The sequence below is a fragment of the Akebia trifoliata genome, chromosome 1 (assembly GCF_017979445.1).
Source record: "Akebia trifoliata isolate Shusen 1 chromosome 1, ASM1797944v1, whole genome shotgun sequence".
Classification (NCBI taxonomy): domain Eukaryota; kingdom Viridiplantae; phylum Streptophyta; class Magnoliopsida; order Ranunculales; family Lardizabalaceae; genus Akebia; species Akebia trifoliata.
In genome coordinates this window covers 28374418-28400359 of record NC_141375.1, presented here as the reverse complement: position 1 = coordinate 28400359, position 25942 = coordinate 28374418, and the positions used below count along the sequence as shown (strand labels likewise).

Sequence of the window (25942 nt, the reverse complement as noted above, 5' to 3'; positions counted from 1 at the left end):
AGAGGATTAATAAGAAAGCAGTCATGATTAAACTACTATGATGGTGCTTAAATACTTGGACAACCAAGATGAATCAATATGTAAATTTTTTTCTCAATTGGATCCGAGAACTTATTACTGGCCACACACTGAATATATATTGGTCAAGGCTCCTGTTAGGAACATATTCATAGATGAGTAGTTTTTCTTCTCCTTCTAAACAAAAACCCAAAAGCCTAACAAGATTCCTATGTTGAAGCTTATGCAGTAACATCACTTCGTTCTTGAATTCATGTAAACCTTGTCCTGAATTCCTAGAGAGCCTCTTCACTGCTTTTTCTTGCCCATCTACAAGCTCACCCTACATAAGGTTAATAACAAATGATTAAGAGACTCTATAAACTTTTTCAAGCAAATCCTCACATCACATTCTCATCAATAACAATTATCCTCAAATTAATACAAATTAGATTCAATTATCCTTGAGATATATACATAAGTACTAGGTCTTAATCCAAGGTAATTATTATTACCCTATATACTGCACCAAATCCACCTTCTCCAAGTTTATTTTCATCACAAAAGTTGTTCGTAGCGACTCTCATTGTACCCAAGTCAAATTGCAAGGAATCTGGTTTTTCAATCTCGTCTTTATCTGCATGAGTGACATATAATGGGAATACAATCAGATTCATTTAGAGGAACTCTGCATGTCTACCATGAACCAAAGAAAGCAACAACAAGTGGCATGGCTTTGAGGCCGTTTTTACAATAAATACATCAAACCCTAACTTAGATATTCAAAGTGGTTCTCAATTTGGGGAGGAATAAATTTTTTTAAAAGTATGGGATAAAACTATTGTTACCAACCAATAATAGTTTTTGATGTTGTCCTTGTCTTCTTCCTTAGTAAATACGCACTAACAACGAACACTAGCAGCACTCCAATAATTGTTGGAACATCGATAACGACAATATTTGAAGACGACTTTCCACCACTTCCTGCATGAGCAATAATGATTTTCATATTAGTTCTAGTCTTGAAAGAGAAAGTATCAAAATCACATTTTTGCTGACTTTGTAAATAGTTTGGAATGCATTTAATCTGTCCAAGGAAATAAGATCATTTAATCGTATGTTTTATTTATAAGTGCTGATTTTCTAATTCAACCTGATAGAATTACTCAAAAACTCGTTGACGTGGCCTATGTAAGGATTGCATATTTTCTCCTTTGGGATACACAACTGCACATATTTATGGGCATGTACGCAGTTGTGTATCTCGAGGGAAAAAATTTTACAATTCTTGCACGTGCCACGTCAGTAAATTTTTGAGTTATTCTGTCGGAGTTGAGTTTGTAAATCATTACACTTTATTTATTCATCCTATATTGATTTTATATTGAAAAGAGTGCTGATTTTCTAACTCAACTTGTCAAAATAACTCACTGACGTGTCATGTGCATGAATCGTAGATTTTTCCCTCAGGATACACAATTGCACACCGCTATAAAACATGTGCAGTTGTGTATCACAAGAGAAAAAACCTACGGTTCTTATACGTGCCACGTCAAGTGAGTTTTTGAATTAGTCTGTTAGAGTTGAGTTAGAAATTCATTACATCCATCCGTATGGTTCTGTGCGCATCAATTTTAATGTCCCTCCAGCGCACAAGTCAAAAAAAAAAAAGATTTACTCGACAGACCTATCTGTCACAATTTTTATTACAAAAAACTCCCTCACTTAATCGTTTGTTACACAAGGAAACCATGGTTTTAAACTCGTTTGAGACCGAGACGTATCGCCCGAGTTAACTCGGTATCGCAGCCTAACGAGACCAACTCACAATGAGTCATAAGACGACCGCGTATCGTGAGATATGCGAGTCGTCTCGGACGATATTTTTGCAAAACTCGGACGATACGAATGAGATAGACGAGACATTACAGATTTTATGTTAACTCGCGAGACAAACGAGTTGTATCAGACGATATTTTCAAAATCTCATCCGAGTTAACCAAGTTAACCGAGTTTTACCAAATATTTTTGAAATTAGTGATGAACCAATGATGCACATTGAATCAACACCGTTAAATTGTGGGCCATTTTCCTAAATCGCAAATATAGGATGCTTCTCAACTGCTAATTACTGATGTAATTGGATACTTAGGATCATAAATTACTATGATCCCCTCAATAGTAAGGCAATGGGTCCAAAATTCGATCCATTCAAATTCGATAATTTCAGATCTCGATTGAAGATTTGGGTTCTGAAAATAGTTTGGCTGTCAATGGATCCAAAATCCAATTTGTGCCTATTAGATAACTTCATACATGGATTAAAGATTTGGGTTCCAATAAAAATTAGATCCGATAAGAATTTGATGCAGTAACCTATCGGATGGGATATGGATCAATCGTGTCCCTATCTGATAAAATGTGAGAAAGTAGGTCAATTGTGTTACATAATTGTAAAGTTTCTTTGTATTTCATTTTTTGGAATGTTGCTTCTTTGTATTTTATATGTCAAATCATACTTATAATATGATGAAAATCAATTGAAACATATTTGGATCATATTGAGATCGAATAAAAACCAATTCCAATAAGGGTCGATCCAATTTTTATAATACCGATTTTTATCGAATTGAAATTAGTGTCTTAATTGATATTTTTGATGGTAAGTTTGGTGCTTTTTAAATATTGTGTTTGGAAAACAAGTTTAGTACACTTATGCAAAGAAAATGAAACAACGTAACAATGTAAATATTTAATTTATTTATTTTGATATGTATATTATGAAAAAAAATTTAATTATATATATATATATATATATTTTTTGGAGTTCATTTTTTAATAGGAATCAATTCTGAATTTTTCAGATTTTTACAGATTTTTTTAAATGGTTAAAAACCATTGTTTCAATGTTGAACGAGACGACTCGACGAGACGAGATGTATTGTCCGAGTCAACTCGGTATCAGAGGTGAACGAGACGATACGGAATACCGAGTTTAAAAACCATGAAAGAAACCTTACTTTATTTTTTTTTTTTTGATAAATAGTATTATATTCATGAAAAAAAACCAAGTTGGTCGAGATGATCAAATCTTAGTAATGATTAGTAAGATTTCAAATCTTTCTAAAGGTCGTTGGGCCCACGTGGATTATCAAATTAGCAATCCAACACAATAGACTTTTAGAATTTATGGAAATACTCGGATTTAAAAGACTTTTTTTGAGTTTGATCGTAGCCATTGAAGACGGATGGCTAACTATTTTTTTCCAAAAAATAAAAGATAACAAAATTCAAAGTTCTTAGAATGTTTCCTATATAACCCTGTTTCATCTGATCTTGTTTTTGGATGCCACAAATCAGTAAGGTTAGAATCCACTCGATTAAGCAACGAATTAACCGCAACCCTTTGAATTTTTTGACGTCCAAGGTTTGCTGGTAACAAACTTCATAAAGTAAGATACCCTTTGAGTTTTCACAATTCCAAGGAGTTTTTGTAATTAAAATGCAACAATTAGATCTGCCAGGTAACTCTCTCTCTCTCTCTCAAAAAGAAAAGAAGAAAAAAAGCATACCGTTTGGGGTAATCGTGTTGATTGGCGAAGGAGGTACAGAACTGTTGATTGGTGGTTGCAGCGGAGGAGGAGTAGATATAAAATAGAAAGGAGTCGATTCGTATCTCAATGAACAACTGGGCCGAAGAATATGAGCACCTCCCTTACCATAGCAGCACCCTGGAATAGTTCTCACAGTCTCTTGCAGGCATTCTTTGCAATCAACTTGAGATATATCAGGAGTGCATTGCGCTAGCCCATATATTAATATATAATTTTGAAACTGAGAAGCATTCACTTCTCTAGCCGCGAACAAACGTGTAGAAGTAAGCCTCGTAATACAAGAAGAATTACCAAAAGCTGCCTGTTGCACAAGGTAATCTGTCAAAATCTTCAAATCCTTATCAAATGTAACCTTATCCGCATTCTCATTCGGACTCGATAGAAAAATAACCGGCTTCTGCTCCCAACTGGAGAAGAAGTTTCGGTTGGAGTACCGTATCATGCACTGATCATACCATATAATTCCCTCTTTCTTGTTGGAAGAACACTTACTCATGAGATCTTCACCACACATATTGAGACAAATCCGGCAAACTTGAGAGGAAAGATCCCCTCTACATAAGAAGAGACCATACACCATATCTGGGTTTTTGCCAATGGTGGCATTATAGAATCCATTAATGGCTGTGGCGTTATATGATTGAGAAGAGAGGAGAAGTTTGAGATTTGATTGGTATGCGGTGGTGTTAATATAACTTCTCCCTTCACAGTAGTGGTAACGGTAGAAAGGTGATTGTTGGGCTGTGTTGAGACCCAAGTGTATGACGATGAGAATGGCAGAAATTAAGAAGATCATATCAGAGTGACCCATGGTTTGATGAGAGAATAACGATATATATGATGAAATAAATAAGAAAAAAAAATCAAGATTTACGTGGTTTAGAAAGATTGTCGATGATATTGAAGCTCTTGTTCTTAGAGATCTTAAAATGAGTTGGCTGTGAATTTTTAACCTGAATTGGCTATGAGTTTATAACCCTCAACATGAAAAAATAAGGTTACGCAGAGCCCCATCGCATCATGAGACTTTTCAACCAATTTGCGTGTTTTTTTCTAAATGAACGTGTAGAAAGTAAGTCATTCTTCGTAAGATAAGGAACGTGTAGAAGTAGGAGTCAATGGATTTGGGGTTGAAAAGTCAAGGGTTTTCATTTTCAACAATGGATATAAGATAAGGAGCTTCACGATAGCTGGTTTTACGGAAAAAAACAATCAAGGTTTTTGCTAACAGTGACTGAAAATGAGGGATTGAAAACGAGGAGATTAAACATGAATATTGGTTTTTTGGACGGAAAAATCAGAGGTTTATGTTGTCATTGAAAATAATGGATTGAGTGGAAACAATCAAGGTTTTCACTAATGGATGATGAAAAGATGGATTGATAATTGTTTGTTTTTTGGGTTAGGAGTATCCCCCACATTGATGAGACTAAGTCTCCCTAGGGGCCACGTTGAACCCGCAACGTGTGTCAATTTTAACCAAGCTTGCACTCAGTTTTGAACTCACGATCAAGAGGAGAATACTCTTGTTGCTACGTCTTACCGTCAAACCACACGCTTGATGGGTAAAATGATGGATTGATGATGAGAAACTTTAAATGATAGGTTTTGGGAGAAAAATTAAGGGAATTTGATTACAAGTTGAAGATTTGAAGATGAGAGTATTTAAGTAATTTTAATTCATAAGAAGATACCACTGCCAAGTGTCAAGGGACATTTGTTGTCAGATTTAAAAATAGGGATGCAACTCAAATATTCCCTAAAACATGGGATGTGTTTTTAAATAATCTATATTTTTACCAAAATATAAATGAATAATGGTAAACTGATGACAACCCCCAGGTGTCAAGGGACTTTTGTCGTCAGATTGAAAAATAGGGATGTAACTCAAATATTCACTAAAACATGGGGGATGTATTTTTAAATAATCTATATTTTTACCAAAATACATCTTAAATGAATATTGGTAAACTGACAAAAAAAAAAAAAAAAAAAGAAGCAGACGTGGCATGTGTTAGAACCATAGATTTTTTTCTCTAGATACATGTTACGTCAGGGGTGTACGGGGCTGTTAGTAAGAGGGGGGGTGTACGGATGTCACGGTCGTATTTCTTTCGAAGCGAGGACGTGTGGCGCAAGAGGGTCAAATCCACTTGCAAGTCTGTAAATATGATTGTACACACCAAACATAGTTAGCAAACAAGTAAACAAGGCAATCATGAAACAAAGTCCGGAGGCAACTTTATTGATATAATATTGATTATATGGGGTAACGCGTTACAAAAGTAATAAGGTGCGTTACAAAGCAATAAATGATCTTATGACACGCGGGACTTCCACGGAGCTGGGTTTGAGGGCTTCAACAACGTGGGTGTAGGCCTGGGATTGGGAGGCACTGGACACCATTCCTACAAAGATTATAATTTTTAATTCCTAGGTTTTCAGAAGAAAACATCAAAACTGGAGGCCGGTCATACTCCCTTATTACAGGAATGCCACTAAGCTAACAAGTATTCCCTGACACGGGAGTGACATGTACCTCTAAGCTAACAGATATGCTCTGGTACGGGGGGCTGATATGGCTTCATAGTGAGTCTTATATAGTATTACATGGGTACTCTCGGGTGACTCCGGGGCGAGCTACACCTAAACTCTAAATGTCAGAGTACATGGCCGTTACAACGGGACTGTGCGTTATCCCCGTCAATAAAAGTATTTCATTACATGATTTGGTAATTCTTCCTATATAAACTATTTCCTCCCCACTCCTTTAGGTTTACAAAACAGTAAAAAAAACAAAAAAATTATGTTAAAAACAATAAAATACCATTTTCAGAATTAAAACAAATAATGTACTGATATTGGAATTTCACAATTTTGGCGAATGTAAAGGTGAGGGTGAATTACCATTTCGTGGGTTGAATTTCATGAATTTTTTATTCTAGTTCACGGTTCATTTATTTGTCCAAACATGATCAATAGAAGTTGTGGGTTTTCAAGTGATGAGATGGTAGGTTTAAAGTGACAAAGTTGCTGCCCCCCCAAACTGACAATTTCACTGGTTTGTATATGTAATGACGATCTTGCTAAAAGTAGCTAAACCTCCGAGATAGTCACTTTAAACAGATGAAATTGTCTATTAAAACCTTGGATATCGTTACCATTCACAGTTTGATAATTAAAATGATCAGTGAGCTGGAATCGTAAATACATCAAAAATTAGTCCTGTTATGGTAAATATCTTTATAGGTACGGGAATGACCATTCAGCCTTTGCTTTAATCCAACTTACCCATTGAAAATGATATAATATTTCGTCTGGAGATTCATACTTACATGGCTAAGAAGGTATCTTGAAGGACTTGATCAATTGAAATTGTTGATCTTTTGACTACTCACGATTTCCAAAACCAAAACCCCAAAGCTATACACATCTGATTTGACTAAGAATATTACATGCAAACAATACTTAGGGGCCATGTATCCACTGCATTCATACCAATAATTAAATGTTAAGATTTTATCAATAATAAGGCACGTGTATGAGTAACTGTAATTAATTTATGATTTTGTTCAAATAATATATATGATTCTATTCTCTAATTTGATCTCAAATAATAAAAATCTTTCTAAAGAATTCATATAATACTTACAATGTCCCAGCAATCCTACTTGTACTGCCTTTTGTTTTATCAACATCAAAAAGCTTTGTGATGCAAAAATCTGAATAATCCTAAGTTGAGAATCTTCATGAAGATAAAGAAACCCTTGAGCAATCCCTCCTATGATTTTGTGACACATCTCCCAGTTCAATCCTCTCTTTTGTTTTGATCTATATATACATACATATATATATATATATAAAATTAAAAAATTAAAAAAAAAAGGATTAATAAGAGAGTAATCATGAATTAACCTACTATTATGGTGTTCAAATACTTGGACAAACAAGATGAACCAATAAGTAAATATTTTGCTCAATTGGACCCGAGAACATATTACGGGCCACAAACCGAAAGTATATTTGTCGAGACTTCTGCTAGGAACATATTCTTGGATGAGTAGTTTTTCTTCTCCTTCTAGACAGAAACCCATAAGTCTAACAAGATTCCAATGTAGAAACTGATCGGTTGTAAAGCTTGCAATAAAGATGCAAAGATAAAGATTTGAACTAAGACTTTGGGCAAGTCGAATTCGTTCCACAGGGACAATGAGGATTCAAGGATTCATTCGGATAAAAATGCCAAAACATAATTTTGAAAACAGATTTTTCTTAAAACAAATTGATTTGTAAAAATAAAACAAAGAAGAAAGTAGCAACTAATTGGTAAATGAAATTAAACTAACAATAGAGATTGAAGGTATAAGGAAAAGAGTTTAGAGAATTCAAGATTACCTTTGCAAGTTACCCAAAAATGCTAATTGATTCTAGAACATGACTCAATCCACGTAGCAAGTCATTGCTCGTGGATCGGAAAATGATTCGATATAACCATTGATTGGAATCCAAAAGTCTTTATGAAGGTCTCTTGTTTATGCAAGATTATCCGACTTATGCTTCCATTCATCACAGAGCATGAATGTTCTTGAGCTTATCTAAGTAACACTCATCAAAGCTTGAAATGGAAGTCTAAATTGGAAGATCTTATCATGAAGAGATTCATAAAATTAGCATAAAAAAACAGAAGTAATGAATTAAAATAGCATTAATGGAGTGAACTTGCTCCGGCATTCTTGACTTCTCTAATGAGAATCTAGCCGATCATCGCAAGAATCATATTGCAACAATACTACAAGCAAGAAGATAGATGGAAAGGAAATGTAAAATAGAAATGCAACTTGATTCCTTTCTTGAAAATCTCTCAAAAGAGTTACAATAGAGTCAATGGCTTACTCTTGATGTTCTCACTACACTCAAAAGCTCACCCAAAAGAAAAATTACAGGGAAGAAAGAAAGAAAAATCAGAAATTATGGAAGAAGAGAAGAGGAGAAGAGTCAAGAGGGACCCAAGAGGGGACCCCTTCTTTGAAATCAACCCTCAAATTTATAATGTTCTTATTCGGGTAATCGGGGTGATTTAGCGGACAATTCGATTCAAATGACCCAATCAGTTACAACCACCGAAGCTTCTAGAAGCTTCTGTAAAAATCTCGAGGATAAATTCCTCGAAATGACCGCGGCGCGGTGACGTGGCGCCCAAATCGATCGATATTTTTCTAGAAACTTCCTTTCGGCCCGCGTATTGTAACCATAATTATTATTTCTTTTGTTGGTTTTCGAATGTGCCCTTTTCACCTGAAATTAGTAACAAACTATTGTTAGTCACATTAATTTGGGATTTAATAAAATTTATTATTATTTTAAGGGAACTAGTATTTATATGATGATAATCTCGGTGAAATTACGGTCCCAAAATGATATTATTGGGACCTTATCAGAAACTTATGCAGTAACATCACTTCATTCTTGAATTCTTGTGAACCTTGTCCTAAATTCCTAAAGAGCCTCTTCACGGCTTTTTTTGGCCCATCTAAAAGCTTACCTTACATAAGGTTAACAACAAATGACTAAGAGACTGTTTAAATTTGTTCAAGTAAATCTTCACATCACATTCTCATCAGTAATAGAAAGGTAAAAAACCCTCAAATTATTATAAATTAGATTCAATTGTCCTTGAGATGTATACATAAGTAATATGTTTTAATCCTAGGTTGTTGTTATTAATTACCTTATATAATGCACCAAATCCATCTTCTCCAAGTTTATTTTCATCGGAAAAGTTGTTCATAGCAATTTTGATTGTACCAAAGTCAAATTGCGAGGAATCAGATTTTTCAATCTCGTCTTTACCTGCACGAGTGATATATAATGGGAATACAATCAGATTCATTTGAAGGAACTCTACATGTCTGCCATACACCAAAGCAGGTACCAACAAATGGAATGCCTCTGAGGCTGTTTTTACAACAAATATATCAAACCCGTGACTTATGTATTCAAAGTGGTTCTCAATTATTAACCAGTAATGATTGTTTTCAGTTTTGTCCTTGTCTTCCTCCTTAATAAATATGAGCAAACAGCAAACAGTAGAAATACTCCAATAATTGTTGGAACAATGATAACGACAACGTTTGAAAACGACTTTCCACCGCTTCCTGCATGAGCAATAAGGATTTTCATTTTTTTTTTTTTTTTTTTTTTGCTAAGCAAGCAAGGTGAATAAGGATTTTCATATATTAACTCTATTCTTGAAAGAAAGTACCTTAATCATATTTTAACAGACTTTGTAAATAGTTTGAAATGTATGATGTCACGGTAAATAAGATCATCTAATTGTATTATTTGGCTATTCGTACTATATTTACTGTATGTCAAAAAAAACACCAATCCTGACTGATTAGGCCAAGGTTTTATAAACTCGACTGATGTGGAGGTGCACACATAACCATAGATACTTTTTTTTACTTGTATCTTGAGAAAATGTATGCACCTATATCAGAAATGTGAGAATCATAGTAAATCCCAATGTCACCCAGCACAATTCTAAGGTTTAACACCTCAATTTAGAAAAGTCAACAAATTTTATCTGTTTTTCTAAATGAATGTGGAAATAAGGCATTTTTGTTCATTTAACAACTTAATGTGCAAAATACACATGTGGAGCTGATAACGTAAGTGACAAAAGAGAAATTTTTCTCTGCAGTCCACACATTCATTGCCCATAAATCTTAATTTTTAGATTTCGAATCTTAAAAAGTATCGAGAGATCCACATGGATTATCATATTAGCAATCCAACATCACAATCTTCTAGATTTCATGAAAAAACTCATGGTAAAAAAAATAAATACATATTTTCGAGCTTGATTAATAGTGTTGAAAATGGACGACTACTGAGCACCTAAATTTAAAATAAAAATACAATGGTGAAAATTAACTTTTTTTTATTTTTTTTAATTCATAGAATTTCATCCTCTACAACATTGTTGTATTAGATTGTGTTTTAGAATGCCACAAGGTGATTTTATCAGGAAATTCTGATTTTTTACTATAGACAGGAGAGAGAAAAATTCTCTTATTATTGCTTATGTCATCAGTACCACATGTTCACCTCAAAATACAGCTTAGTGACTAGGACTTTTTTTATTATCAAAAATCGGATCCTCACTTAAATTATTTGGGCATACTCCTAAATTTTAGCAAAAATTTGAGAGTCCTGATAATATGACTCGCCAGGTGGCATATTCAATCGACTTCGTGACGTGAACAAGTTCAAAAATCGTAGATCTATACCCCTTGAGACACACTGTTACCTCAAGATACAGTTTTTATGGGAAAGTGCAATTGTGTATCCCAAGGCATACAGATCTACGATTCTCGAATTTGTCACATCATGGAATTGATTGAGTATGCCAGACAACGAATCATATTATCACGACTCTTTGAGATAACCACTACATTTTAAAATGGATTTGGTTAACGTCTCGGCATACCTTAAAGTTTAATAAATACACTTTGAAATTTGGAATTTGAAGGTATTTTGGTAAAAAAAAATAATTTTTTCAAGGTCATTTTCCGTACAAAATCTAATTCCTGAAGTGTATTTATTACACTATAACATGTGCCCTAGGGTACATGTTAACAACACCCTCTAAAATAGATCACATAACACTTGACTTCATACTAACCTTGATGATTAACATAAAATTACCAAAATGCTCTCATTTTTAAAATGCCTCTATCCATCTACTTTTACTAATAATTGAAATAGAATACTCATACCATGAGTTATTTCGTGATCAGATTGCCTTGTAGAAGTTAAAAACGTAATCCGATGACACAAAATTGTAAAGGACAAAATTCTATGAACTTTAAAAAAAATGAAAAAAAAAGAAGTTATTTTTCACTATTGTATTTTAAATTTAAATTTAAGTGCTCGGTAGTTGTTCGTTTTCAATTCTTTGGATTAAGCTCAATTTGTTTTTTTTTGAGTATGAGTTTTTTTTCATAAAATCAAGAAGGTTGTGGTGTTTGATTTTCAATGTCATAATCCATGTGAGACAAACAGCCCATTTTAAGATTTGAAATCTTAAAATTAAAATTTGTTGGCAAATGAGAGAAATTTTCTCTCTATTATTGATGTCTTTTGCGCCACATGTCAAATGACTGTTGCATTGTGAGCAAAAACTCACTTTTATTTATTGGATCTCCCCAGATTCAATGGATTCCAGCTCATGGAGGACAAGATTTGGTTGAAATCTGATATGAGAGAGAATCTAGAGAAGGTGATCTCTTTCTTTTGGAAGAAATAATCGTTTGAGAGATTTTATTTCATTTTAGTTTGGGTCATTGCATACTAGTCAGTGTTTTAAAAATCAGATCATTGGGGTTATTGCATATGTAAATTTTTTAAAATTCAGATAGAAATACTTGAATTTTTCAAGAAGATTTTGTATTAAAACCGTGAGTGAATCTCTTTTTTTTTTTTTTTTTTTGGTGGATGTTTGTATTCTTTGAAAATGAATTAATAAAATATTTGTATATCATTTTTAATACTCTCTACCCTCTTCAAAGCAAATTGAAAGTTTTTCTTTCATCCATCATTTTTTTTATCAATATTAAAAAAAACTTAATATAATGATTATCCTGTCTTGTTTTAACTAATTCCCTATGTTTTCAAAAATAATTGGATGCTCCCACCATGTTTTAGTGAATATTTGAGATACCCCTATGTTACAAATGCTAATTCCGTTTTTGACTAATGAAAAATGACTTCAATTCATTCGTCCTCAACTTGTAATAAAAATCCATTGCTTCTTCTTTTTAAAATTAGTCATTTTCATGTTCTTCATACACCATGATAAATTATTTTTAACCCATTGAACCTCATCTTTAATTCATCGTTTTCAACCTTAGCTTAAGGCTGGGTAGAAAAAACTTGATTCTCTATCCAAGATTCCATCCCTATCTACTTTAGAAATTGTAAGGTTGAAAATGGTAGTAAAAAGAAAAAAATAAAATCAAGGTTAAAGTATTTACAATCTTAATGTTGATGAATATGTATCCAAGACGTTGAAGATAATTGATTTTGGAAAGAAAAGTTAAATGTTATCTTCCACCCTTAGACGTATCATATTTTACTTGGATGCCCTTGGATTCAACATCATTTGCAATGAGTTCCACTTATTGTCAATGACACAATGTGAAAAAAGTTCAAATTGTCCCAAGTTCTCTTCTGTCAATCCAAACATGATAGAGAGATGATTGAATTTCTCTTCTCTCCCCTTCTCTTAACGCGTTTCTCTTATCCCCACTTTTCTCAATCTGGCCTAAAGATTTTTCTCAGTACGAAAGTTTGTTTGTGTAGACTGACTTAATATTCACATTCTATCTTGTTAGGCTTGACGTGAATGATACGCAGTAGAGAGTCTGGCTCTATAAGGAATCTTTCTCGAGTAATCTTATTGGTTGGACTTTGTTTGTGTAGCCTGACTTAATATTCACATTCTATCCTTGTTAGGCTTGACGTGAATGATACGCACTAGAGAGTCTGTCTCTATAAAGAATCTTTCTCGAGTAATCTTATTGGTTGGACAAGGGTTCAACTCAGAAGGACTGATTTTGTAGCGGGGCGTGTGTCAGAGGGAGGCATTAAAAAATCATTACGAACAACACAGTCCTCCAGATTTTATGGAAAAGCTCAAATAAAAAAAATATCTAAAAACATAATTTATTTTGTACTTATCTAAGAAAACAGATCACATAATTTTGTCCTCTACACCCCTGCAGCATTGCCACAAGATGAATTTAACGACCTAGAAAAATTTGAAATCTTACTTAGTTGGTAAGATTAGATATACACAAATAATCTTAAAATAGAATTATTTTATATCGCCACACTTAATTTTCGTTTCGCAAACCAAAATTCTATAAAAATCATCGGTCTAACCGCCGGTTGAACCTGAATTTTACAAAAACTGGCTATTCCTATTTTTAAGGAATAGAATCGATAATTCTTAAAAATTCAGTCGGACCCGGTCAAACCGTTGGTTCAATTCAATTTTGAAAACACCGATATTTTGCTTACAGCACAACTGGCCTTTGACATGGGGCGCAAATGACATAAGTAATAGGAGAAAAAACTTTTCTCTTGCCCGATGTAGAAAAAAGAAAATTCTGATCGGATCACCTTGTGGCATTCAAGAACATGACCTGATGCCAAGGGGTTGTAGAGGACGAAATTCTTTGAACTTAAAGAAAAAAAAAATTCACCGTTGAATTTTAATTTTTAATTTTGGTACTTAGTAACTATCCATTTTCAACACCTTAGATCAAGTTCGAAAAATCTTTTTTTTTAATTAGTTTTTTCATGATTCTAGAAGGTTGTGCTGTTAGATTCCTTTTTAAGATTTGAAATCTTAAAATTAAAATCCTTATACAAAAAACATTCAGACATGAAAGATAATCAAAACAAGAACAAAACAGAACACACACCATTACTTCCCTCATAAAAAAAAAGAATGTTTTTTAATGACTTTGTTTGTATTAAATAGTAGGTCAGCCAATAGACGCTTGAAAATCCGAATCCAATTCGAATTTGTATTCAAAATTTTGGATATTATCCAAAAATTCTGGACATCAAATTCGAATTAATTTAGTGCTTGCTCATAGATATATGAAAAATACTAGTTTAGAACAAATCCTATATGAACAAATGAAACAAAATCTGAAATGAAGTAACAAAAAAAAAAAGTTGCTTACAGAATGAGAATATGTGGGTGAAATGAAGTAATATTTGGGCTAATTTAAAACTATAAATCAAGAAACATCAAGTCACAAATGCTACAAATAAAAAATCCCTCATAATCGAACCAAAAAAAAAAAAACTATCAAATCAATTATACAGAATCTGGAGTTTTAGGATTGTACCTACTAATTGCGTAATCTTGTTTATCTGGATCTCTATAACCAGTCAATTTTGCTTAGATTCAAGCAATCTCTGTTGAAAATCTACCCCAAATATCGTACATAGATGAAAGACAAAAACTTAATCCTAAACCATAAATCCATCAAATTCGATGGGAGAAAGAAATCCTAGAAATCTTGTTATAAGAATCATACCTCGTTCGGTCGAGATCAAAGAGCTACGAAATCTATGATTTGGATTCTCCAAACTTCATAGAATGTGAAAATCTGTCATTGCTTTTCAACATTAAGATATCGAGAGAGAGAGACATGTTAGAAGGGAAGTTTTTGCCATTAAATCGAAACCCTAGATGTAAAGGAGATGAGAAGAGATTGTTATGGAGAGAAAGAGAGAGACTATCTTCACGAAATTTCATTGATAAGGAAAGAGTGTTTTAACGAAAATCCGTTAGTTTTCGTGCGCAAGTTTTAATTTTTAATTCCCTTTATCATAAAAACATACTCTATAGTGGTGCCTAGTTTGGCCGTCGTGAAAAATGTGTCGCTAAAGGCTTGCGTTTTTGTAGTGTTTTTGCTACCATTGACACACGAAAAGATCAGCTTGACTAGTGATGTCGATTCTTAGTCATTCTAGTATTACTATTTTCAAAATTTCCTTTACAACCATAGTTCATTAGTCAATTATGCTACAAAATTGGAGATTGGATTGGTTTCGTTTTTAAAAAACTAAAAAATCTTCAATGTAAGAGAAAGTTTGATTCATCTGAACAATCAGTTGGACAAGGAACTTGGACCCATCAAGATATAAAATCTCTTCTTAGATAGAAAAGCTTAGGTCCCGTTTGCGTTTGTCGTGAGCTTGTACTTCTGAGAAGTGCAAAAGCAATATATATATATTGAAATGGGGAAGTAATGAAGGTAAAATCGTCAGATGATCTTGTTAAAGGATGTGTTATTCACTGTATTTGAAAATAAGAAAAAATTGAAAACAATATAAACAAAATTTCTCTCCATTAAGAAGGGAAAAAAAATTTAATCCGTCGTTTCTCTACACTTCTTCAAACTCTTTTTTTTTTTCACACTCTATTTAATCCTTACATATAAAGTGCCAAAGTCGAACATCATTTGTATATATTTGGTCTTGAAATGAGTATTTGAGTTAGTTGCAAGATGAGTTGAACTTTGTTTTTCATTAAATAATGTATGTAAGTAGTTAAGGGATTAAATTTGATGTGTTCCTACCGGTCTAGGACTTTGGAGTATTGGTCTAGGTTCATGTCATTTGGCATGAAAGCAAACCTAATGTCTCGGGCGAGATATGGGCCATGGGAAAAAAAGCCTTCAGAAGTGCCTTGCCTAGAGGGAAAACCTTCTCTTGCTTCTTGGGAAATTCTTCCTTAAAATTTTATAAATAGAACATTTTAGTCTAATTTACACACAAATCGATCTTTGCAATTACTTCCATAAATGAGCTCGAAATGTGGTCATTGAAAATAATATCTAACAGCTAAAATCAATGGGGTTCTTGTTGGGATATTATACTACCTTCATTCCTTTACATTGAGTCGTCATCATCAATCTTGATGCCTTTGTGGTCAGTTGATAAAATCCACTTTTTCATTCAATTATGTCTAAAGCCATGTCAATCTATCTAGTTTGGTACGAACCGACTCAAATGTGTTCATCATGTCCACTCGTCAAGGACACAAACAACTTTGTTTCTAAATCCCAAACCATCAAGGATCAAAGAAACAAATTAAGTCCATTTCATATTTCTAGCAAAAAAAACCTTCTTAAAGACACCAAAAAGTATAACATATCGACTACACAACTTTTATTTCAACTTAATTGGTTTTCTCATCTAATACACAAACTGAATGAACCCTTATATTGTGGAGTTTTGCAATGGTCTGGCATGCTCAGCTTATATAATCATACAATTTTAGGGAACTATAAAAGACAATGGTGGAATGGGATTCATTTAGACTTACTCTATTTTAAGTTAAAAACAAATTATCGAGGTTCCGTGACAAGGGAATCTGCATTTGCAGAATATTGCATTGAGCCACTTGTCGACTGATCCAACCCCCATCCACTCTCTAAGAAAGATGCTGGTGGGGAAGGTGATGCGAGACTAATGGAATGGCTGTTGAGCATTAAAACAACAGACGACATGGTAGGTCTATCGTCTATGTTTTCCTGAACACATAATAGTCCAATGTGGATGCATTTCATCACTTCATTTGTGGAAAAACTACGTTTCAAAGTTGGATCCATCAACTCTAAAGCTGTACCTTCTCTCCAATAGTTCCATGCCTGCAATGATATACATTAGTATTCATTTGAAGCTAAAGGGTCTGTATGGCTTTGACTTGCCATTGTTACAAGGCTAAAGCTTTGGGCTTTTGATTAATTTGATAATAATAGTTATCAGATCAGTTGGAATGGTTTGGATTTCCTTTTATTTTCAATATAATTAATAAATTTTTTTTGGATTATTGAAAATAATAACTCCAATAATCAAAGAATCCCTTGTTTGTAAGAAAGTGGCTTTGAGGTCCTATGTTAGTAGAAAGTATATACCCCTTATCAAATCATTTTTTATTTTACCGACTTTCTAAATAGTTTGGAATGTGTGTTTTCTCTGTCAATAAGACCATTTCTTGGCATCCTTTAGTTTTACTTACCAGTGAAAAAATTACTGTTAAAATAATAAATTACCATTTTCGAAATTAAAATGAAAAATGTGCTGATATTGGAATTTCAAAATTTTGGTGAATGTATAATAATTCAGCCTTGGTTATAATCCAGCTTACCCATTAAAAAGGATAGAATATTTCGTCTGGAGATTCATACTTACCTGGCTAAGAAGGTATCCGGAAGGACCTGATCGATTGAAATTGTTGATCTTTTGACCACTCACGATTTCCAAAACCAAAACCCCAAAGCTATACACATCTGATTTGACTGAGAATATTCCATGCAAACAATACTCAGGGGCCATGTATCCACTGCATTCAAATCAATAATCAAATATTAAGATTCTATCAATATATATGATTCTATTCTCTAATTTGATCTCAAATACTAAAAATCTTTCTAAAGAATTCATATAATACTTACAATGTCCCAGCAATCCTACTTGTACTGCCTCTTGTTTGATCAACATCAAAAAGCTTTGCCATGCCAAAATCTGAAATTTTGGGGATCATCTCTCCATCTAACAAAATGTTGCCAGTTTTAAGATCCCGATGAATAATCCTTAGTCGAGAATCTTCATGAAGATAAAGAAGCCCTCGAGCAATCCCTCCTATGATTTTGTGACGCATCTCCCAATCCAAATCCTCTCTTTTGTTTGTATCTATATATACATTTATACATGTACAAAAAAAGAGGATTAATAAGAAAGCAATCATGATTAAACTACTATGATGGTGCTCAAATATTTGAACAAACAAGATGAATAAATAAGTAAATTTTTTTCTTAATTGGATCCGAGAACTTATAACAGGCCACACACCGAATATATATTTGTCAAGGCTCCTGTTAGGAACATATTCATAGATGAGTAGTTTTTCTTCTCCTTCCAAACAAAATCCCAAAAGCCTAACAAGATTCCTGTGTTGAAGCTTATGCAGTAGCATCACTTCGTTCTTGAATTCATGTGAACCTTGTCCTGAATTCCTAGAGAGCCTCTTCACTGCTATTTCTTGCCCATCTGCAAGCTCACCCTACATAAGGTTAACAACAAATGACTAAAAGACTGTATAAACTTTTTCAAGCAAATCCTCACATCACATTCTCATCAATAACAATTATCCTCAAATTAATACAAATTAAATTCAATTATCCTTGAGATATATACGTAAGTACTACGTTTTAATCCAAGGTAATTATTATTACCCTATATACTGCACCAAATCCACCTTCTCCAAGTTTATTTTCATCAGAAAAGTTGTTCGTAGCGATTCTAATTGTACCAAAGTCGAATTGCAAGGAATCTGGTTTTTCAATCTCGTCTTTATCTGCACGAGTGATATATAATGGGAATACAATCAGACTCATTTAAAGGAACTCTGCATGTCTACCATGAACCAAAGAAGGTAACAACAAGTGGAATGGCTTTGAAGCCGTTTTTACAACAAATACATCAAACCCTAACTTATATATTCAAAGTGGTTCTGAATTTGGGGAGAACTAAATTTTGTTAAAAGTATAGTTTTTGATACCAACCAATAATAGTTTTTGATTTTGTCCTTGTCTTCTTCCTTAATAAATACGCACTGACAACGAACAGTAGCAACACTCCAATAATTGTTGGAACAACGATAACGACAATATTTGAAGACGACTTTCCACCACTTCCTGCATGAGCAATAAGGATTTTCATATTAATTCCAGTCTTGAAGAGATATTATCAAAACCACATTTTCGCTGACTTTGTAAATAGTTTGGAATGCATTTAATCTGTCCAAGGAAATAAGATAATTTAATCGAACCTTTTATTTGTGAGCGTTGATTTTCTAATTCAACCTGACAGAATAACTGAAAAAACTCATTGACATGGCCTATCTAAAAATTGCATATTTTTTCCCTTGGAATACACAATTGCACATGTTTATGGTGATGTACGCAGTTGTATATCCCAAGGGAAAAAAAGAATCTAAGATTCTTGCACATGCCACATCAATGAATTTTTGAATTGTTCCGTTGGAGTTGAGTTTTTTAATCATTATACTTTATTTATTCGTCTTATATTTAATTTATATTGAAAAGAGTGCTGATTTTTTAACTCAACCTGACAGAATAACTCACTAACAGAATACACAACCGTAGATTCTAACTCAACTGTTGAATTTTTTGACTTGGTGGGTAAGGAACTTCATAAAGTAACATACCCTTTGAGTTTTCACAACTCCAAAGAGTTTTTGTAATTAAAATGCAACAATTAGGCCTGCCGGGTAACTTTCTTTCTCTCAAAAAAAAAAAAAAAAAGCATACCGTTGGGGGTAATCGTGTTGATTGGCGAAGGAGGTACAGAACTGTTGATTGGTGATTGCAGCGGAGGAGGAGTAGATATAAAATAGAAAGGAGTTGATTCGTATCTCAATGAACAACTGGGCCGAAGAATATGAGCACCTCCCTTACCATAGCAGCACCCTGGAATAGTTCTCACAGTCTCTTGCAAGCATTCTTTGCAATCAACTTGAGATATATCAGGAGTGCATTGCGCTAGCCCATATATAATTTGAGAAGCATTCACTTCTCTAGCCGCGAACAAACGTGTAGAAGTAAGCCTCGTAATAGAAGAAGAATTACCAAAAGCTGCCTGTTGCACAAGGTAATCTGTCAAAATCTTCAAATCCTTATCGAATGTAACCTTATCCACATTCTCATTCGGACTTGATAGAAAAGTACCCGGCTTCTGCTCCAAACTGGAGAAGAAGTTTCGGTTGGAGTACCGTATCATGCACTCGTCATACCATATAATTGCCTCTTTATCGTTGGAAGAACAACGACTCTTGAAATCTTCACCACAAGTATTGAGACAATACTGGCATGCTTGAGAAGAAAGATCCCCTCTACATAAGAAGAGACCATACACCCTATCTGGGTTTTGACCAATGGTGGCATTATAGAATCCATTAATGGCTGTGGCGTTATATGATTGAGAAGAGAGGAGAAGTTTGAGATTTGATTGGTATGTGTTGGTGTTAGTGTCATTATTTCCTACACAGAAGTGGTAACGGTAGAAAGGAGATACTTGGGCTGTGGTGAGACCCAAGTGTCTGATGATGAGAATGGCAGAAATTAAGAAGATCATATCAGAGCGACCCATGGTTTGATGAGAGAATAAAGATATACAAGATGAAATAAATGAGGAAAAAAAAATTAATCAAGATTTACGTGGTTTAGAAAGATTGTCGATGATATTGAAGCTCTTGTTCTTAGAGATCTTAAGACGAGTTGGCTGTGAATTTATAGCCTGCATTGGCTATGAATTTATAGCCCTCAACATAAAAAAATAAGGTTAGGCAGAGCCCCATCGCATCATGAGACTTTTCAACCAGTTTGCGCGTTTTTTTATAAATGAATGTAGAAAGTAAGTCACTCTTCGTAAAGACGAAAGAAAGACTTCTGTGTAGAAAGAAAGTCATTCTTCGCAAAGGAAGTCATTCTTCGTAAAGACAAAAGGTTCCTAACTTAAATGGAAAATGAAGGCGGGTTTAGGTAGACATCTTACATCTATGACTATCACATCAAGACAGTGAGAATCACAGTGAAATCAAAGTCCCCCAAGGATTTTCCTTTATAAATATTTGACATAGCCCCTGTATTTTCAAATTAATGACATCACACCTTGTTTTAAGCTACTTTGATTTTTTTCTAGTCAAAAATTTGATTTTTCTCATAGAATTTGATCGATATAATATATTTTTATTCTATTCAATCACATTTACTAAAGGTGAAATTGAATAGAATAAAAATATATTATACCGATCAAATTCTTAAAGAAAAATCAAAGTTTTGACTAGAGATGGAAGACATGGGCATTTGAATTGTAACCTGAGTGAGTTGCAACTAGGGGTGTAACTTGATTCGGTTTGAGGTCAAATTGGAATTGAACCAATATAAGTCAGTTCCACTAAATAAGAACTAGAATCGAATTAAATTCCATTGGAATCAAATCAACCCAAACCAAACTAAAATCGGTTTGGTTTGGTTCGATTTTATCGATTGTCAATATTCTATAAATTGTAAGTAATATTTTTTAATGAAAAAACAAACATATAATAAACATAAAATTCCATACAATAATCACTAATTTATTTATAAAAAATCATTAATTTATCCATAAAAAAATTACTAATCTATATCCTAACTCATAAAATAATTCATAATAATTATTATAAAGTTGTTCGTAGCAACTTTGATTGTGCCCAAATCAAATTTCAAGGACTCTACGTCTCCAATCACGTCTTTTTCTGCGAAAAAGTGATATATGATGGGAATACTATCAGTTTTCATTGAAGGGAACTCTGTATGTTTACCATGCACCAAAGGAAATAACAAAAAATGGAATACCTCGGAGGCTGTTTCTACCACAAAAATATCAAACCCACAACTTATCTATTCAAAGTGGTTCTCAACCAGAAGAACCAAGTTTTCTTAAAAGTATAGAATAATCTATGCTTACTAACCAATAATAATTGTTTTCGATTTTTTCCTTGTCTTGCTCCTTAATAAATATGTGCAAACAACGAACAATAGTAACACTCCAATAATTGTTTGAACACCAATAACGACAACATTTGAAGATGATTTTCCACCTCTTCCAGCATAAGCAATAATAATTTTTGTGGAAGCTCTAGTCTGAAAAGAACATATATACCTTGACTGAAGATATGATTCATTATATAGTTAATTAAATAACAAAATTACATTCGTATTGCCAACATTAATAATTGGATAATATGTTCTGCCGGACCACAGAGTAGTAGAGCTAATTTTAAAATTTTAGAATTAGGATTATTTGATTGAGATATGGATTGTAAACTAAATATGACTTAAGATTATTGATTAAATTATAATGTTTGGTCGGGCTCGAAACAATCTTCCTTTTCTGTTATACTCTTTCGGTATTTTAATTTTATTTGAATATAGAGAGATTTATAGATGTTGCGTTTTTAGTATAACAGCTTCCTGAGAGTTTGACAACTACTCCAAGGGAACCATACAAGTTTGTTACTCAACCTCGAATCGAACCGGGACCCATATCATTTTTTTTTTAAATTTAAATACCTGTAATACCTATATAGAGGGGACATCAATTTCCCCTCAAGATTGCTAGGATTGTGTCATCAATTTCAAAACAAGGGACATATCTCTAATATTCACCAAAATGTGATTACTAATGCTTTTATACTTGAATATCCTTGCCCCTTTCTCTTACTGCAGGGGAAAAATCGATATTTCACCTTATAGCATTTTGATCCCTTAAAAGAATAATTTACTTAGTAAAATCATAGTTTTAAAAATTTAGAATGCGTAATGTTCCCTTTGTTATTTTTGTGTTGTTAGTATTCAGAAGATAAATAAAAAAGAATTGAAATAAAATCACAAATAACAAAATAACTTAAAATTACCAATTGGACTCAATCATTGATTTGAACAACAATGCTTATATTAGATACAATAGCCTTAAGACAAATTTTGCCCCTACGATTTGCTAATAATCTCTGGACGTTTATCTCCCAAGATACAATACTCCACACGTGTATAAGACAATACTCCAAGTGCACACGTACAATCAAACTTGTATTATGGTTGTATACTCAATGACTCATGATGAATCTAAAAAAACGGATGACACAATACAAAAAAATTCGAAAATTTGATGATGCAAATGAGAGAATAGATGAGAATTTATAGAGTTAGAAATATTTCTTTAGACAAACACCATAACTGGTGAAAATGTCTCTTTGAGGTGGTTATTCAAAGACACCCATGTTGTCTTTAGTTTGTGATTGTTTGGACAGACATTTTGTGAGGATGTCCCTATTTAGAACAACCACCACTTGCCTCTCTGAGTTCAAATCTTACTTGCTTAGAAACAAAAATAATAATATTAAAAAGGCCGCACATACTCTAAGGTTTTTCGAACCAATGGTCCAAATCCCTTAGAAACCATGGGCCTTTTTTTATAACGTGGGCTTTACCGATATCACTCTCACATTCACTACACTACCTAGAGTTTTCACATAAGAGTTACATTTTTTTTCTTATATGATTTAGGACTAAAAACATTTACCACTTACACTTTCATTCAAACACAGAATAAATCTCAGATTTTTCCAACACCCCTGAATAAGATTTTGTGAACTGTGTTTTAAAAAAATTAAAAAGAATCTGGAATGGAAATCATACCGTTTGGGGTCGTCATATTGATTAATGGTTGAAGTGGAGGAAGATTAGACGATGGATAATAGAAAGGAAACGACTCATATCTTAATGAACAACTAGGTCGAAGAATATGTGCACCTCCCACACCATAGCAGCAACCTGGAATACTTCCCACGGTCTCTTGTAAGCATGTCTAACAATCACCTTGAGATATATCTGGAGTGCACTGCGATAGGCCATAAATATAATTTTGAGAAGCTGAAATTATTCATTCCTCTAGCCGCGAACATGCGTGTATAAGTAGCCATAGAAGTAGAAAAAGAATTACCAAAAGCTGCCTCTTCCACAAGGTAATCCGTCAAAACCTTCAAATCTTGTTCAAATAAATATGGATTGGTGTTATTATTTGGACTAGGTAGACAAACATCGGGCTGCAACTCCAAAGTAGAGAAGAAGTATCGATTGGAGGACCTTATCATGCACTCATCATACCATATAATTGCCTCTTTAAAGTTGGAAGAACAAAGATTCTTGAGATATTCACCAGAAATATTGAGACAATTCTGACAATTTTGAGAGGAAATGTCCCCTCTACATAGGAAGAGACCATACACCCTATCATCTGGGTTTTTGCCAATGGTGGCATTATAGAACCCATTAGCAGCCGTGGCTTCGTAGGATTGAGAAGAGATGAGAAGTTTGAGATTTGATTCGTATTTGCCACTGGTGTTAGTATAACTATTTCTTACACAGTAGTGCTGACTGTAGTAAGGTGACTCTTGGGCAGTGTTGAGACCCAAGTGTACGAAGACAATGGCCGAAGAAATGATGGAGAAGAAGATCATATCAAAGCAACCCATCGTCTGAAACACAGTATGTAACGTAGTCACTCCATAATTTTCTAGATATATATTATTAGATCAGAAACTATGTCTGCCGAATGAAGATTACAATCTATAAACATGCAAAAAAACAAGGTTAGGGGGAGCCCTATCTTATCTTAAGACTTTTCAACCAATTTGTGTTTTTGTATCCAGAATACAGCTTAGAATGTGAACATTGAGTCAGTCCTCATGAAGACGAAACTCTAAAGACTTTTCTCACGTGCATTGAAGACTTATTTGGGAAAACTCCCGCATTTTGTAAAGGATTTAGAGCACTGTTACATTTTTACCTTATCAGGTTTGTTACCCAACAAACCTTATAGTGGGGATCCACGCCATAAAATCAAATTTATGCCCTTAATTAGTTACTTGACATACCTTGAGCTGAATCCTAACAACATCAATTTGTAGTATCCAAAAAATATGAACTGATTCCACATGGTTATAAACGATAATTTTGAAAAAAAGATAATTTTCAGCACTAGATTTTAGTTTTAAATTTGTTACTTTTGTAGCCATCAATTTTCAACACTTACAATCAAGTTTAAAAAGGATTTTCCTTTTTTTTTATTCTTTTTAATATGAGTTTTTCCATGAACTCTAAAAGTTTGTCATGTCGGATTGCCAATTTGGTAATTCATGTGAGTCCAATTACTCTTAATAAGATTTGAAATCTTACCGATTAGTCATGCTAGCTTGATTCATAAAGTAAGGGCCTGTGTGGATTGACTTTTCTAAGTACTTCTGACTTTTGCAGGGAGTTAGAAGTATTTTAAAGATGTTTGGATAAATAATTCCTAGAAAGAAATACTTTATTGTGGAGTCATTTTAGTGCTTTTTCACGGAGTACCAATAGTGCTACTTCTCTAAATTACTTTTGTGCGGAGCCACAAAATATTGTCAAAATGACGGGATTAAGATAAGTATGTCCGTCATAAATTTTGAAAATTTCAAACCTTCCCTCAAAAAGACAATTGGAATAACATTATATTACTATCATATCGCTTTTCGGTGTAACATTTGGGACAAGTATACCCCTCATAAATTTTGAAAATTATAAGCATACCCTCAAAAATGCAATTGCAGTAATACTATATTACTATCCATTGATGTGGTGGTAGCTTTTTGGTGTAGCATTTGGGACAAGTATGCCCTTCATAAGTTTTGAAAATTACAAGCATATCCTCAAAAATGCAATTAAATAATATTTATTATTATTCATTGATGTGGTGGTAGCATTTTAGTGTAGCATTTGAATTTGGATTTCTAGCTCCCCCAATTGCTCATTCATTGATTTATCCATGAGCATTCCAACCATGGTTGAAATTTTCTTATTGCAAGATTGATGTAAACAATTACACACAAATTTACTATCCATTGATGTGGTGAAAGCTTCTTCATATTTTTAGTGGTTGTATATATTTGCTCACAATATCTTCTATTTGTTTATAATTGTTGAGTGTTTATATTAGTTTTTACAGATAAAAATAATAACTTTTATTTCTTTTGAAGAATAATTTGTTGAGTTATAATGTTAAAAATAATAATTGATACTCATAAGGGCATTTTGATCATTTTAACAGAATCCAAAATAGTTTTCAAACACAAAACTCTATCA

At 33.4% G+C, this 25942-nt stretch overlaps 3 protein-coding genes across 3 annotated transcripts; all 3 read right to left on the bottom strand.

Annotated features, from left to right (window-relative positions):
- On the bottom strand, nucleotides 1-4637 carry LOC147411469 (cysteine-rich receptor-like protein kinase 10). Its single transcript, XM_086448982.1, has 4 exons — nucleotides 3570-4637; nucleotides 850-981; nucleotides 513-634; nucleotides 1-340 (listed from the first exon to the last, which is right to left on the bottom strand). Exons 1-4 carry the CDS (start codon nucleotides 4420-4422, stop codon nucleotides 74-76), a joined length of 1374 nt encoding a protein of 457 aa, XP_086305108.1. The 5' UTR covers nucleotides 4423-4637; the 3' UTR covers nucleotides 1-73.
- An 11709-nt stretch (nucleotides 4638-16346) lies between these two features.
- LOC147411468 (cysteine-rich receptor-like protein kinase 10) lies at nucleotides 16347-20506 on the bottom strand. Its single transcript, XM_086448949.1, has 7 exons — nucleotides 19538-20506; nucleotides 18770-18901; nucleotides 18440-18561; nucleotides 18057-18267; nucleotides 17660-17897; nucleotides 17397-17547; nucleotides 16347-16852 (listed from the first exon to the last, which is right to left on the bottom strand). The coding sequence occupies exons 1-7, from the start codon at nucleotides 20373-20375 to the stop codon at nucleotides 16550-16552; spliced, it is 1995 nt and encodes a 664-aa protein (XP_086305075.1). The 5' UTR covers nucleotides 20376-20506; the 3' UTR covers nucleotides 16347-16549.
- Nucleotides 20507-23640: 3134 nt separating this feature from the next.
- LOC147411467 (cysteine-rich receptor-like protein kinase 25) lies at nucleotides 23641-24300 on the bottom strand. The gene has a single exon (XM_086432088.1). The coding sequence runs from the start codon at nucleotides 24298-24300 to the stop codon at nucleotides 23641-23643; it is 660 nt and encodes a 219-aa protein (XP_086288214.1).
- Nucleotides 24301-25942: the final 1642 nt, after the last annotated feature.